Consider the following 17,268-nt stretch of genomic DNA (forward strand, 5'->3'; position numbering starts at 1 on the left):
TGAAAGCATTATTTGAAATAAAAAGACTTGCCGGTGATGCATTTTGTCAAAAAAATATTCTCTAAATTTGCATAGTACAATTGTGTGCTCAGACAATTTCGTAACATTTTCAGATTGAAGTAAAAACAGATAATTAAAGATAGAGGTAAAATATAATCGACACAATTTTATTTAAATACATTTTTTATTCGATTTTTGTTAGTGACAGTTTGAAGTTCACTTTTGATGGAATTGCAAGGGTTTTCACTTTCAATCGAGATGTCTCTAAAAATTGATTACTATTTGTAGAATTGGTAGCATACGAAATCCTCGATGTCCGTACGATAAATTTTAATCGTAACCACTTTACTTTCTTAAACCGCGGGTAAAAGTCAGTTACGAATTAATTTGCGAAGATTACCAGTCAATATCCACGCCGCTTTGTGAACGAGCTCTTTATCGCGATCGGAAATATCTTTATTGTCTTTCGTTACGTAAAAGAGGCCCGTTGTGCGCCGGGATTAGCGACAATATGTGGGACGGAGACGCGACATAAAAGTGCATCGTCGAGTTCGCAAACGGGCGCTTTCGCGTGATGAAGCGGTTATCGAGTGCGATTGTGCGCTCGAGTTGTCGGCGCTTGAAAGAGAGGGGACTTTGGAGAGAGGAAAAGAAGGAAAGGGAGGGAGAAAAAAAGAAAATATCGTAAGCGACAGTGAAATTGCCGACGTCGCCTCGCATAATCGGCCAGGCTGACCGCGTATTACCCGCGGCGCGCCTCATTACGCCGACAATGTACGCGCCAGTAGTGCGCGCGAGTTGTCACTCGCCGGGCCAACTGCCGCGTCTCGCGGCTTGTCAGTCGAGTCGATTGGCCGCTTCCTGCGATTCATCCGTCTTTTCGCGATCTCTCGCTCTAAAGGGGTCCCTTCTCCCCCTCCCCTCGTTTTCTCTTTTCACCTCGTCGCTTAACGCCGCGCCGGGGCAAAAAGAGTCGTCTGTTATTCAGCCGCCGCCGCCGACCGAAAGCGCGCGGGTGACAAATGGAGAGTGCATGGCGTTTCACTCGCCGTTGCATTATATACGCGATCTCACGTCGAAGCCCCCGTGAACCTTGAGAGGCTCGGACGTGAGAGGTACGATCGTTTTCTAGTCCGTAAAAGCCGGCCTTACGGAGTGGTAGCTCCATCAATTCGCACATGCGTGCGTCTTAACGTGTCACGTTGCAAGTTAGATACTCGGAGCCTTTTAAATTCCTCATCGTCGACGTCTCATCGGTGCCACGGGGTGGGGGGGGGGGGGGAAACCCGTTCGGGGCGCGCGATATTATCCACATTTCTTCGCTCATTTTAACGGCGGTAAGTCCGTTAATCGGTAAGATATGTAAAGTGAGATACGTACGTACGATTGGCGAACGCGGGCTGAAAGACAAGTGATTTTTGCGACTCGGTCGTTCCGTTGCCGCGCCGGCGCCACGAGGCGGCCATAAATTTATGACATTTCACGCAACACGCGTGAGACGCGTGTTGCAAATTGTTGCGGCCGTAAAACAACCGCTGCCGAGGCGGGACGTATTTATCCAATCTCCGCTTGTCGGCGACTTCGGTGATACATAGGCGCTATACGGCGCTCGGTGTGTTGTACCATGTGTTTCGTTGCGCAACTATAAGTCGGCGCGGGCGAGACGAAGAAGAAAATTTGGGCCCGAGTCCGATTGTCTAGTTTCTCTTTCCCTCTCGATTGTCTAACTAGATTGCGGATCGGGAGGCGTCCGCTCGCGCGGACTCGCCGATAAATCAGCCTCGTCGTAAATCGAGCCGCTCAAGCGCCGTTCGATCGTTACATCGCTCGGAATTTTATTGACAACGCCGCGGTTCGCGCGTTACGCAAGAGATGATCGATCGGCAGGCAGAAAATATATCTCTTCATTCGGTACTTCTGGTGCAAAACGCGAAACAGTTTATATACTGCATCGCCGCACGTGTTTTATCGAAGGACAGATTTCACGAGGAGATTATTTCTCACTTGGACACCACGCAGAGTTGGGTATAAGTAACTTAAAATTGAAAAAGTTAATTTACATATAAAATATATTTACTTGATGCATCATATTCGTAATTGTTTGAGTGAACTGACTTAAAAAAAAAAAAAAAAATTACGACTTTCTGATTTAATATAAAAATATGTGTTTTCTGAAATCAATTACTTTTAGTTTAACCGAATCTTAATGTAACTTTGAAGTAACTGAATAGATTTCGCAAATTGCTGTCAATAACTTTTAACTTAATTTAATTTAAAAAAAAGTATTAACTTGCTCGGACTTGGAAGCATGCAACGTTCAAACATCCATTTCTGAAGTAGGACTCACGTGTCGTAACATATCGGTATTTCGACTAATAATTTTTTTTCTGACACACAGCCCGCATTCTTATTTAAATTAGCTCTACAAAATTAATTAACGAAAAAATGTAGTCGCGAGACGAAAATATTTTCTCATTTAAATTATCATACAAAAAAAAATATTCCGAAACACGCAAATACCGCTTTGCATATACGATTTATGCTTCGTAAATTATTGTACCTGAATGTGTTACAACGCGCGCGTGTTGAAGTTTGTAAAGCTGTAAATCTCAAGACAAAAAGCATTCTCCTTGTTCATCCAAGATTCTCTCTTTCTCTCCATGGCGATAGCCCGATAATTATCTCTTCAAAATAGAATGAAATATCCTCTGCGCCCGCGGGTTTCGCGTCGTTCCCCACCAATCGATCAATCGTCCTCGCGCGAATCGTTTATAGGATCTCGTCGTTTGGGATCTGATCGTGGGCCTCGTATTGTTCGTATGGAAATTACACGTACGTCAAATCGGTTACGTAAGCAATGATCGATCGGCAAATGGCTACACCTTGCTTGTCCTCTGGATCCGCGCTCGTGTAAACGAACGATTATGTTACGAGGCCAAGGCGAGATGCATTACTTATGTGCCGCGCGACATTTAATGCGGGTGAACGTGGAGGGAAACGCTGCGTATTCCCGCGTTATTTTCCATGGTTTTTTTTCCACGATTATTCCTCCTCCCCATTCTCCTTGTTGTCCTTCGAACCGCCACGCTGTCTATGCAAAGTGAGGCTTCGCTGCGCTCCTCGACACCACTCGTGGAGTCAGCTTATTAGCGATCATCTCTCAGCGGTTTCTTTCGGCTGAAGATGTAGGACGGCGCGAGAAAACAATAAGAGATAACACTGTTAAATACTGAAAAAAAATGACTGTAATCTTGTGATCAATCTCCATTTCTGTGATTATTTAGTTTTAAGCAGAATTCCTATTAACGTACCTAAACAATAAACTTAATTTAAATCAACTTTAAGATTTTTCTTGGATTAACTGCATTGTTTTATTTAAATTAATGACATATAGATGAGCGGGTAGCAACGGCGATTTATAGGAATGAATAAAAAAATTCTGCGCTACGAATTTAACGAAGTGCACGAATGAACGGATGCAGAAATATATTTTTACACATCGTTAGAATTGATAACGCAACTTATACTTGCCTCGCGATTTACGTTAAAATTCGATTGAATTTGTTTCCCGGGAAGTAACATCCGTTCGCGTATCGTTCTCACGATTGCAAACGTAATCGTGCGATTATTCGCGGATCGCTTTTGAGATCGCGCGTACCTCGTCGCGACCGATTATCCGATTGTTACGGCGAAGGAACACTCGGTGAGTTTTAACAATGGAGGGGGTCAATCCTGAGTAAACTCTCTTCCACGACGTGGATCTTCATCTGGTAAATGCCATCTTGTTCTTGATTTTTCAGGGTCGGCACAAGCGAAACGCGACCTTCCCCGGCGGGCAGACGACGATCCTGCAAGTTACGCCGACGATTCGAAGTGAGTACCTGCCGCTTGCGTGCTATGCAAATTTTGTAGTGTAGTACTTTGTACGGTACGCGTAGACATTTCCACGGCAATTAGCGCGACGGTAATCATCGTCTCTCTCTCGTTTCCATAATTTCTTAGTGTTGCCAAGAACGGTGGTCTTTTGTGTAAACAATTTGACGTAACGAGGGGTAACGTGTGCGACGATTCAGCCGGGCGTGGCGAATGTCGCAGTAGAAAAACAGTGTGACAGAGAAATGAGTACGGACAACAGGAAGGCGACTGGCAGCGCGAAGAGGAAGGCAGATATCTTCTTCACAATGTGCGCGACTATTATTATATACCGCTGCCACCTCGTTATCTCCCAGTTTCTCGTTACTCCCTAATTGAATTGCATTTATCTCAGTTATAACGGAGATTAACTCGTCGAGTCAATCGAGTCAGGTGTCGTCCGAGATGGCGATTCTTTAATTTTCGCCCACAATTTTCGCGTAAAATCTTTCTCGTGCCAATGCTCTCTCGCGTTCGATACCACTTGAGTTTCCCAAGAAGAGTTAGGCTACACCTCTCGGCTTTCACGGTCATTCCATTTGTAAAGATCTCGTACATTCCGCCGTTTGCGGTTCTTATTCGCTCGCCCGAAGCCATTACAAAAGGTGACACTTGAACTTGATTGCCAGGTAACACGCCAAATCCACCGCGACCGCGCTTCAATAGCTGCCGATCGGAGCCGCGCAGCGGCGGGTGGATTCCAGAAACCGGTGGCGGAACGTCGGACCTGTGCGTTTTCTCGTCCGCGCCGTCCTTGGCCACCGGCAGTCAACTGACGAACGGCAACACGGAGAACGTCCCCGGAGAGCTCAAGAGCAGCAGCAGCAGCAGCAGCAGCCTGTCGCATCTGCGAGCACTCGAGAACGGCTCCGCCGGAAATTATCTGACCGCGGTGACGTCGAGCACGTCGTCGTTGAACGGCAACGTCTGCAGCACGGTCTACTCGACTTCCTCGACGGCGGCGACAACGACGACGACGACGACGACGACGACGACGACGACGACGGCGGCGAGCAGCATTGTCTCGTTGGCCGATAAGCCACCGATGATCCCCATAAACGACGGCGCGAGAGCGACAGGCTATCGAGATCAACCTGCCAGCAGTGCGTCACCGCCGACCCGGGACAAGCTCCGCGCCGAGGACAAGGCCAGGCGCAGGATGAATCAGCAGGGCGAGCGAACCGTCGGCATCATCGGCGACACGGCCGGCCCAGCCTCCAGTGAGAAACTAGGTCGGTATATTAAATGAGGCACAATCTCTCTCCCCATTGACACGGCGACTCCTACGGATGTTACTGTCATCCGTGCCTTTGACATCTCCCTGACTCTGATTACACAGGACATCTGCCCGATAGCTTTATGCATATCGGCCTTATATCTTTTCAATATGGAGAATAAGCTTTCACGTTGCCCGTTGTTCGCGTTTACGTAATCAAATCGAGACTTAAATGAAATAAATGAATTAAGTGAGACTGTTGGTGGCGATTCTTAAAATTTTCAGTCGCCCGTTATCAATTTTTTCCCATTTTGATGTCTCGCGATACATTGAATAAATTTTGTAACGTGATTTTTTAACAGCTTAATGTAAAATTAATGTAATTAATAGGTAACAATGCTATTTCCGATCTATTTTGTTTTGGGATGGTTTATTTTTTTATCGCCGACGAAATTAAAACGTATATGGGTTCATCGACGAAAATAGTTTGCATAGAATGTGATTTCACTTGGAAATAGGTGTGAAAATTGCATTAGAAGTCACGCATAACTCTCTGGAGATTCATCTCACCTTGTCACGATTCACGTCGAAAGTTTTTCTCGCTCTTAATAGGCGGACAAAACTAGTTTATATGCCAGTGGATGGAAACTAGGACGCGGCGCTGCGTTTTACATTCTCAATGACGATGATTTGCAGTCCGCGGAAGAAACGGACTGACGTATCAAGTCGGAGCTGACCTATTTTTATTTGACATATAATTGATACCGCAAACGTAGCGGTTAGTGCGAAAACTTGCTAGGCTTGCATAGAAAGCTACATTAACCAAACTGAATTTCCTTCCGAAGAGATTAATATTATAACTTGTATTTATATAATTAATAATATGATAAGTGTGCATTCCAATTAAGAAATTATTTCTACTCGCACGAAAAAAAAAAAAGATAATTGCAGTTAGTTACAGCAGCAAGAATTTATGTGTAGTAATTAAACTTTAGCCGTATACAACTGAAATTTAGCTGCCACCAGAATTTGGTACTAATTAATTAATTACTTTTAACTTTAATTAATTTTTAACTTAAAGTTATTTATTGTTTTTAGTATTTAGAGAATTTTTAACATCGCACTCTGTACGTTTTTCTCCTGACAGTCCCTGGGAGAGAGTACCGGGATCCTGATTGTGCCCTCTCGTATCCGGCGTTACACGTTGCGTAATTGCGTGTGCGTAATCTCGAAGGAAATCTACGGCCGCGCCGCGCTGCGCTCCGTGCGATCCGTAGATTTCATTTAGATCGACGGCGAACGAACGACGGGATACTTCAGAAACTGCTTCGCGAAAAATCAGGACGCAGGCACGCGAAATCCGTCGAACGATCTCGCTAACGATTTCCAACGAATACGGATTATTGAAACGCGTTCTGTCTTATCGGAGCGTCGAAATCGCTCGAGAGCGGCGATCACGGGATTTAAGCTGCAGATCGCCGATCAGCCTCGGCAGGTTTAATCGTAGCCGATAAAAGATTTCAACGTGAAATTTTGTCACGAGAAATCGGCGATTTGTTTGCAAATTGTGGTTCTTTCGAAAAACGATGTCAATATTACTTTAACACCGTTCGCTGTTAATATAGTTGTGTAGACAATACCGTTTAAATGTAATTCAATTTTCAACTTCAATTGCATATTTTATTGTAATCTGTCAGCTTAATTCAATTTGTGCTCCGGGTGAAACGTAACATTTCTTTTATGACGAGAGATAGCCATTAATATAACGATGACGTGGTTGATTTTGACATATCGCTATAAGATAAACGAGAAGTAAAGCGCGAGCAAGACGGTCTTTCGTTACTCTCGCTCGCTTGTTGCGGCATCGCTAGAAAGTTATTAATTAGTCGGCAGTCAATTAATGCGGAGTGATCGTTTACCCGTGCCAACGAGCGCCCATGTCGGGCGTACGGCGCTTAAGTAGAAAAGAAATTAATTAGTTAACTCGCTGTAGCGGGATGAATATTTGATAACTATGTAGGAAGCCGACTTAACGGTTTCATCTCGTGCGCGGTGATCTTTGGGTTCTCCTCGCCGGCATTCTAAATATCATAATTATAATTATTATATCTCGGGATACGCCGTTCGTGAGCTCGTGAGCAGATTGAAATTATAGAAAATTAATAAATACATAGACGGATAGATAAATTTTTAAACATTGTATCACGATGTTGCACGATGCAGAAAAATGTAGAAAAATATGTATTATACAGACGACGACGCGTGCCGAAGGATACTTTTGGAACATGAGCGGGAGAGAGAGGGGAAGCTACGAGACATAGCAGCTTCATTAACACAGCCACGAGCGAGAAGAATTAAGCCAAGAACCTCAGAGCCAACCAGAGACGTCGTGGATGCGGTCAATGCGGCTCATCAGGATAAACTTGTACGTGAAGAGACATAGAAACTATTGTTATCCGCTAATTGTATCTTGCGTCGGCAGAATAATAATTACTCCCCTATTCTTTAAAGCACACATTTATTACAGATAAATATCATTCTCATGTTAAGAAAAGCGGTTATTCATTTTTAGTTCTTTTCTTTTAAGTAACGGTGAGATTTACAAAGAATTGTTTTGATAATAGTTTTAAAATACATTCACCATTTACTTGAAACAAGTAATATTCATTTTAAAAAACTTTTATGTATATCCAGAAAAACGTACTTGAAGTAAACATTTGCAAATATATCATAAGTTGATTACAAAGCTGTTGATCAAATTTATTTAAAATATATTCTGAATTCTTTAATATTATAATTTAATATGTCAATTAAGAATATTGAATTAAAACAAAAACTTGATTTGCTTATTATTTTGATAATTTTCTTCAATAAATTTTTCTAAAATTTGTTGATGAATATATTTTAAGCCAATTATAAGAAAGTATTCTTTATCATAAATATATAATTGTTACTCACTAAAACAAGTAAATTGAATAATTTTTATTATTATTAATAGAATTGATATTTATTACGTGTAGTTATTTTATGACAATATATTCATATATTTAATCATACAATTTTATAAGACATAAAAAAAGTAAGATGTTCTCATGAAGGATTAACGCTCATTTTAATTGATTTTAAGAATAAAATACATTGTGATACGCATTTCATACATTTACAGATCAGAGGCGATCCCGACGGCTGCGGTCTAGATATTTCTGGCATCAGGTATTCGCCTACGTCCGAATTGAGAGTCGATCTGCCAGCGGAAGATTTGCTGAACATCAAGAAGGGCTGGCTGATGAAGCAAGGCTTGAATAAAGTGTGTATCTCGTACATGCGGTAATGAGCCCCTTCATTGCTAAATTTTTTTCTTGTTATTTTTAATTTCTTTTTTTACCTAGGAATGGAACAAACACTGGTTTGTTCTGAGAGGCTGCGGTCTAATGTACTACAGGGATCCCTGTGCGGAGGACAAGGGCATCATGGATGGCGTTATAGACCTCAATACTGTCACCGCGGTCACGCCACTTCAGGTCGCAAGAAATTATGGATTCCAGACTGTCGTGAGTAATCATAATTATGATATCGTGTTTGCGTGAGCGAGGGATGTTCGTGTTTTCCGGAAAGTAGCCGCGTTTTCAAAGCAATTTGCTTAATTATAGCTACTTAATTATAATGATAATGTTGTTTTATTTTAAATTAAAATCTAGCGTAGCCCACTTTTCTCACTGAAAAAATGTGAGGCAAGGAAAATTACATGTAGACTAATTTAAAGAACTTGAAAGTTTAATTTAAAGTCAGATGAATTAAATTTTTCGAGCATATATATCGAGTCTTTCTTTGAAAATAATTTTTAAATAAACTTCAATAAAGTAACTTTAACTTAAACTGGTTGATGAATACGTCTATCTGAATTAGACAATCAAATTAGCTTCCGCATTTAGAACGTCCAGGAGAAAATACTAACTCAATTTCACGGTGGAATAAATCGGGAGCTTCTTGTTCGCGCTATTGATAGTTGGCAGTGCGGCGGTCGCGTTCCTCGCTCGAGACCGAGTCCGACGCTTCACATGACACTTCTTTTATGCTTATGTCGTTCGTGCGACGCGTACTAACTACTCTGGCTTATGCATAGGCCTGGGACGACAGAGGTAGCACGGTGCTGTCCGCGGTGACAGCCGGCATTAGGTCCAGTTGGATGTCGGCCATCAGAAGAGCGGCCAATCTACCTGATCCTGAAAGTAATGTGGATTCTCTTGCCGTTTGCTCGGATACTCAGCCAGAGACGAATCCACAGTCTCCTACTACGTGAGTATAATTTTACAATGTTATTAGTAAACAATTTTTTTACGTAGTAGCATCACAAAATAATATCTTGTACTAATAAAATGATACATTTAAAAAGTTTACACTTCAAAAAAGTTATATAATAATGTAAAGAGGTAGAAAGTCAATAAACAGGCGAGTTGGATGTTATTTTTTTAACTGTGTAATATATATATAATTACGAAACTTTATTTAAGTCCTTTTTAATCGTTATTACAATTTTAACACATGTTTTCTTACTAGTTACATTGAATTACATTGAATTACTAGTTACAATGAATAAATAAATAATAAAATTTCTTCTCTATCGATAATATTAAAAATAAAAGTATAATAAATGCAAGTTATATGACGTATTATTGTACACAACTAATCTTTGACAAAATAAAGAAGTCTTGTTGTGTATTACAGATCCATTACGGATCGTGAAAGAGATTCCGTCGTTCCGTCGACATCGATCACTCCCAGATCAGTTCTGTTCTCATCTGACGAAGAGTACAGGACTGCTTCCGAGGGTGGACGAAGAGAGTCCGGCGACTGGTCGGAGATGCCGGTGTCGCCTCCGCTAGTGAGGAATGGCGATTGGCCTATGACGCTGAAGGGTTCCGGCTGGTCGGATTCGGCGAACCACGAGTGGTCGGAGTTGCCACCGTCACCGCCATTAACAAGAACCGCGTTATCGAGGGTGAAAGCTCGATCAAGATCGAGTTCAAGATCAAGAGTCTACAAGAGAAGTCGGAGCTCGCCACCGAGCTCACGGAGGAGCACCTTGGATAGTGTAAGATCAGAGGATCTGATGATGGCTTGCTGCGAACTCGGTGAGGACGAGGAGCAGAACAACGGTCACCTGCAGAGCAATAGCTGCCTTTCGAGCAGTAATGACAGCCCTCTTATCGTTGAGCTTTTGGAGAATCAAGTGTCGCTGCTACGCGATCAGCTGGATCAGAATCAGTCTCATCCGAGTACGTTACTAGTCATTGTCGAGCGTCAGGAGAATGAAATCGAGAGCTTGAAGTCACAGCTGAATGCGGCGCGCACCGATATCGCAAACGCGGAGAAGGAGCTGTCCAGGCTCCGACAACAAAAAGCAGAGGCGTCCATTAGGGAGAAGCAAGTGGAGGAATTGTTGAATACGATTCAGAGAACAGAACAACAGAGGAACAAAGATTTGGATGATTTAGAGAAGATGAAGAAAGTGTACAACAGGGAGAAAGAGGTCTTGGAGTGCAAATTACTTGAAACAGAGGCTATTCTGAGAGAAACGACGGAGAGATGCGAAGTGCTTACGAACGAACTGACATCAAGTCATCGAACTGTCGAGCATCTACAGACAGAAACAGCAGCTCTTAGTGACAGATTGTCACAAGGTACATATATATTTTGCTCATTGATGAAATACGATTTTATATTTTAACAAAGTTTAAAATGTTTTATTTATAATAAATTATTTTCTTAAATTAGGTATTGAGGAAAATGAACGACTTTATAACAGAGTAAGAGAATTCGAGGAGAAGAATGGACTTTCTGCTTCGAGGGAACGTGGAAGAAGCTTTGATTCGCTTAGTGATTTGACTAACATCGAATTGGATTTAGATTTGACTGCTTTAGACAAAGAAAGGTAAATGCGCGTTGTAGAATATGAGAAATATATCGCAAGAATAGTAGCCACATATACAATGCTATTTTTGTTACAGAGTCATGGAGGAGTACGATGAGTTACGAAGCCGCTTTGAGAAGGCTATCATGGAAATTCGAGCCATGAGAAAGGAATTGCGAGAAGCTCATGCCACACAAGATGATTTAGAATTAGAAATTTTTGCTCATAAGCAGGATGCAATTAACATCAGCGAGACAAATCAAGGACAGATTCAATTAATGGCAGCGAGAATCCAAGATTTAACTAACAAGTTAGCTGCTAGCGAAAAGCAAATTAGAACGCTGAAACAAAAGTTGACAAAAGCTGAAAGCAGAGATAAAAGAAGATCACTCTCTCTGAAAGGAAGAGAATCTTTTCAGATCTCTCAAGAGGTGGAGGACAAACTATTGGATCTAGAAAATAAGATCTGCGCTATAGAGAGAGGCAAGAGTATCAGCGCTCCTGTTTCGGTTAGTAACAGTTCGAAGGAATCGAGCCCTAATCCGAAAAAAGAGAAGAGAAGAGAAAGTAAGAATCTGGATAGAGCTAGATTGCGAAGAAAATCTTTAGACAGCGCGACAAGTTCTGAACCAATGAAAGTGTTAATCAGACTAAGTACTTTGGAAACGAAAGTAGCGAACGTTGCTGAAACCATGGCAAGTGACGCGGAGAAGGATTCCAGCGAATGTAGTGAAATCAGCGGATCCTCCGAGATATCGTTGGAGGTCCTGGCAAGGTTAAAGAAACTGGAAAGAGTAGTATCGAAGTCGAAACGGCGATTGGAGAAGTGTCTCGGCTCGACGCAAGCGGAGGACAAGGCCGAAAAATGTTTGCGCGAGGTGAATGAAATATTGGACTCGTGCTTAGAGTGTAAGAAGAATCAGGCTAGCGCTCAAATCAACGAGTCAGTAGGAGTAGTGGTATCTAGACTAGAAACTATACTTAAGGACAAACTGAGCGAACTCACAAAGAGACGGCAGTTGCTGGCGCAGGAAGGTCGGCTGGACGAGAGGGAGAAAATGAGACTCGTCGCCGAGAGAATAGCCTTCGAGTCCGTGATCCTGCGGCAGATAAAGTGCGCGCTGAACCGCACGACAGACAGAAGTGCCGTTCTGAGTGAATTGGTCGAAACTAGTCAGCTTGCCTCAAGCTTAAAACGTAAGATTCACGGAACTAAGCCCAAAACATACCAAAAAACAAATTACATTCAGTATCTCACTAAAGTGTTAGCAAATAAGTTAGTACTGATAGGACACTCCTCCGTACCGATGGAAACGCCGAAGGAAATTAGTGCCGCTCGCAGCGAAAGTCTAAATTTTTTGCTGCAGAAACAACGAGAAATTAACGAGATCATGCGGAAGTATAAAGACACAAAGTTGCGACAACTCGCGGAATCTTTGGCCGTCGAGACGCTGAGTCTGTCCGAGCAAGAAGATCTCGCAAGTAAGCAGATCAGTGGCTCGAACAAAAAGCTACTTGAAGATAGACGTATTCGCGAGGCATGGGCTTTAGCGCAAGAGACCGTGAGCAAGGAACTCGTGCAGGCCGAAGTATCCCACGTTATCATGCGTTATGGACAGTTGTATGAGCAAAACGTTACTTCAATTACGGATGTTTGCCTGAGCTTCGATAATGCGGAAAATGTTAAGCTAGAATCGTGGGTGGATGCAGCGCAAGCGCGATTGCGTCAAGAAATGGAGATTTCCATACACGAACTGTCGGAAGCTTACGAGAATTGTTTGTGTACGATGAAGAAGAACAAATTGACGACGTTTGACTCCAAGCTTGAATCCCGCCAACTGCTCACAGATTACGCCGATATAATTGCGCACAAAGCTTTAATAGATTCCAGAATCGCCCTCCTTCAGGAAACCACTCGGCAATCATCTACATCTACATTGTCTGGCGAGACTTTCGTATCTAGTCTTATCCGAAACGAAGAGATCCTTTCCTGTCTGGCAAACGACGAGGGATACGATCTTCAAAGCAATCCGATTCTTGACGCGGAATATAGTTACCTTTATCAGCGACTGACTAAAGAATGCGAGGACAAGATATCCGGGAGAAAAGAGTCGAAAGAGCAACTTAAAAATGTCAGTCAGTCATTGTTTCACTTGGAGGAGAATTTAGCTGAACTCAGTAAATGTATAAGAGACAAAACGGGCGTGAAAATTGACAATATGATTTGGCTTAAGTCAACGAGCAGCATCACAGATTGGTCTAGTGTGTGTGAAAAGTGCTTGCATTTACGAGAACAGATAAGGAAGCTGAGTGATTACATGAACAATATGTCGTGCCAGACATGCAATCAATTGCAGGAAACTATTCAAAAAATAACTAACGAACACAAGCAGGAATTGGAGACACTCAAGCGCAATCAAGAGAGAGATCTGATGGATGTCAAGGGTGAATTGGACAACCAACGGCAATCTCTGACGACGCAATACGAGCAAGAGGCGGCCAGCTTACGCGAGAGGGCCAGAAAACTGGAGCACCGTCTCAACGCGATAGATTCCGAGCATTCGGCTCACGTGAACGAACTAAGAGCGGCCTATCAGAGATCAATAAGCGCCGAATTAGACACCGACGCCGAGACGCGAAAGCGGTACAAAGAGGAGATCAAGCAGCTACGTGCGTTATGCGAGAAAGGTTTGCTGGCTATGGAAAATTCGCATAGGCGCATTATCGCCGAGATGGAAGAGAAACATCGGCAGGAATTGGAGAACCTCAGGGTGGAGAAGGAACAGGCGCTCTCCGAAGAGACGCAGGCGACTCTGGCTGCATTGGATGCCATGAGGAAAGCGCACGAACATGAAGTGCAGAAGGAGATCGCCAAATTCAAACAGGAGTTCATCAAGCAGATGCAGGCGCGCGAAGACATCGGTGTGCTGCACAAGGAACACGAGTATGCGATAATTTTAATTCGACGTGGACTATCGAACTAAAGTAGTACAGAAATTAAGGCAATGTCTTTTCTTTCTTACAGGGAGGAAATGGAGGAGATAAAGCAAGAGATTCTTTCTCTGTCCGCGAAATATTCGTCCAAGTGCGTGGAGTCTGCCGCGTTAGAGGAGAAAGTAGGGAATCTATCCAAACAACTCGCCCAGGCGCAACAGCACATCATGCAATTGGATGCGAGGAACAAGCAGCTGCGAGCGCATCTGGTATTGGAGACAAATGACAGTGGTATCAATGATACTATACAGATTCTAAGAGGTAGGGACAACGAGCTCGCCGAACCGAGGGAGGAGATGCATCGACTGCAACAACAATTCAAGGTACGGCTTGTCCCTTGACTAAAAAACTAGAGTTAATCATTTAGAAAAAAGAAGTAGATGTGGTTAACAACATGTACACTACTAAATTAATTAACTCTGCTGCAATTACATATTACGATGTTTCACTTAGTGAGCTTGTCAGCGCGCATTAACGAAATTCCAAACATATTAGTACTATAATCGCTGAAATAAAAACCATGCGCTTTTCATTAACGACCGCCTCAACGTTTTCACTCGTTTTCTCAAACATGTATATCGCTCTGTAAATAAGACAATACATTCGATCGTCTTGCGTGAACTTAGTTCGACAAGTCGTAAATACTATAACTGATGTAATTTGTAATTTAGCGGACAGTTGAAACGATTTGATTAGCGTTTAACCCGCCCCTCCCCGCTCGCTCATCAACCGCATTGACGCATATTTTCGATATTTCACTAACAGCATGGGGACACTCTTCGTGAATCGTCCGGCGTGCCGTCGAAAGTCGCCCTGTCGCTAGACTACTCACCCGCCTATTCGCCACAACGTCTCAGAGGTAGTCAGAGTGGCGGCGAGCAGAAATTAACGAGCGAACGGAGCGCGAAAGGAGCGAACTCCTTATCCAGCGCGTTGCAAAAACAGCCTCTGTCGGCAGATCGGCCACAGAGCGCGTTTTCGTACAGACTCGAGCGCGTAAAGTCCGTCTCGTTGCCGTACACGAGTAGTCTGGCCAGGCCGGCGAGTAGTGCCGGCGTTTCCGGCTCGCACGTTGACGGAAAAGAGCCGCCGGCGAGCTTAGGGCAAAAGGAACGTAACGGCAACCTGGGCTCATCATTATGGGACAGCTTGAGACCGAGAAGCGGCCTGCCTCATCAGTATCAAGGTACAGAAGAGAGATGAATGTGGAGAGAAAGCAAAGGAGAGAGAGAAAGATCCACGGTGATGGAATGTGTTGTCGGTCGACAGCAGGGAGAATCTACGGTGCTTCTATAAAATATTATTGCGTAATCGCTGACATAATATGGTCTTATTGTCGATCGTTGTTAATTTATGGTTGGTACTGGTTCGAAGAATTTTTTAATCCAAACGGATTTTCCGCATGCAATCAAACATGTTGCGTCGATTTTTTAAATAATACCAGAAAATCATGAAAAATCGTGAGAGTCAGGCGAGGTTTTTGTCATCGATTACTATATTGCGGAGGAAGAGTGATACTAGAGTGAGATTAACATGTGCTTTATAGAAATTAACTGCTCTTTTGAGATATTAACACTATTAAAAATATTGTTAATATGAAGACTGTGAGCTTCAGTATAATTGATTTTAAGCGGTTCTACGTGATCGACATTTTTAATACAATATATTGTGTTAATGAAATTAATTAATGTGGACATTAAATAACATATAATCATCAATATTTTATATTATAAAATTTATAATATAAGCATATTACGTGAATATGTAGAAGCCGCTTAACCATGTATATAACTGTGCAATATTTACCAAGCAATGTGACGTTTGTTAACTTCTATGAAGAGCTTGTCTTTAACGCATGTACATACGAATGAGTTTAAGACTTTCCACTTTATTTAATATGATTACTGATAAATGTATTTAATTTCCGTGAGAATAATCGACCAATTTGACGGTCCCCTGATCCTAATTAAGTTATGTATGAGTTATACTGACAACTAACGTAAAAATTGTGCCTACTATAATATTATCTAATACCAATCGCATACGATGCATTATGCAACGCTTATCTAACGCTGATTATCTGCTAACATCAGTTATGTACGGGTCCACGATGTGCAATATACGAAATAACTTTGCCTTACCATGGGTGTAACACGCTGTATGCTATAAATGTCTAATCTATATATTAAAATATTAATTAATGTATCGTATACAATGTGCTAAAGATGTGCAGGTGACGTATGAACTGCACATTGATGTGACAGTTTTATCAAATAAAGATATATTTACATATCAGCATTTTCATAAAAAAATTTATACCATATTAATTAGCTCAGTTGAAAGTATGTATCATTTTTCTCATAATCAATCAAATATAGAAATCCAGTCACTGGTGCATCTTCAACTACTAATACTAACAATAAGAACGAATATCGTAATATATAGCTGTAACCATGGAATTTGACACATGTAACCTAAGACTAAATTAATTAATTTAAATTTAAATTTAGTTTCCTATATTATCTAAAAATATTTTAGAATAAAATACATATATATATATTTTTAAATAAGATATATGTTACATATATCTTTGCATTAATTTTTATAGTTTTTATATAATTATGTACATATATATGTACACGTATATATGTACATAATTTATACATACGTGTATTAATGTACATGTTTATACATATACATATTCTCTGTGGAAAGCGATGCAAAGATTTGAAAATGGATCTAGGGAAGTTACAATAAATCTGAAAGGCATGTAACAAATTCCTTCTATGATAATCAAAAGTATTTTAAGTAAAAGTACTACGATAGGTATCCTTTAATGACTTATTAATCAACAGTTTTAATATTTTCTATTACCTTTTTGTAATTTGATGCAATAGCTGATATATTTATATAGAAAGACACGAATACTCGATGTACATTGAGCGTAACAATATTTCGACAACTGTTTGACATATAAGGTGGCACAACAGCAGAGATGCGAGTCGGCAGTGGCACTGGCGCCCAGCGGTGGCAGGAGAACAAGCAAAATGAAAAGCAGCAGCTCTCGCAGACATACACCCTCCGTGCCAACGCTCGTCACACATCCCGCCTCACCCCGGAACCCCCAGCTCTCTCCGTTGCAGGTCTGTTTGTCCCCTTCGTCGCTTTCTGAATGTTATCCGAGTGTATCGTTTTGTTCACGCAATCATGCTTTCACTTCTACTTTATCATAATT

At 41.9% G+C, this 17,268-nt stretch overlaps 1 protein-coding gene across 3 annotated transcripts in view; it reads left to right on the forward strand.

Annotated features, from left to right (window-relative positions):
• LOC105830667 (protein outspread) overlaps positions 1 to 17,268 on the forward strand; it is a 185,631-nt gene that overhangs the window by 162,933 nt on the left and 5,430 nt on the right. Inside the window, exons 6-17 of one of the 3 annotated variants that reach the window (XM_036290403.1) lie at positions 3,801 to 3,873; positions 4,542 to 5,144; positions 7,381 to 7,553; positions 8,295 to 8,435; positions 8,518 to 8,679; positions 9,252 to 9,424; positions 9,854 to 10,809; positions 10,904 to 11,060; positions 11,137 to 13,983; positions 14,065 to 14,356; positions 14,799 to 15,219; positions 17,012 to 17,176. In XM_036290403.1, the coding sequence (XP_036146296.1) occupies positions 3,801 to 3,873; positions 4,542 to 5,144; positions 7,381 to 7,553; positions 8,295 to 8,435; positions 8,518 to 8,679; positions 9,252 to 9,424; positions 9,854 to 10,809; positions 10,904 to 11,060; positions 11,137 to 13,983; positions 14,065 to 14,356; positions 14,799 to 15,219; positions 17,012 to 17,176 (6,163 nt within the window). The remainder of the gene's footprint in view (positions 1 to 3,800; positions 3,874 to 4,541; positions 5,145 to 7,380; positions 7,554 to 8,294; positions 8,436 to 8,517; positions 8,680 to 9,251; positions 9,425 to 9,853; positions 10,810 to 10,903; positions 11,061 to 11,136; positions 13,984 to 14,064; positions 14,357 to 14,798; positions 15,220 to 17,011; positions 17,177 to 17,268) is intronic. The other 2 variants (XM_036290404.1, XM_036290405.1) reach the window with 2 other exon arrangements.

The sequence above is a fragment of the Monomorium pharaonis genome, chromosome 7, assembly GCF_013373865.1.
Source record: "Monomorium pharaonis isolate MP-MQ-018 chromosome 7, ASM1337386v2, whole genome shotgun sequence".
Classification (NCBI taxonomy): Eukaryota; Metazoa; Arthropoda; class Insecta; order Hymenoptera; family Formicidae; genus Monomorium; species Monomorium pharaonis.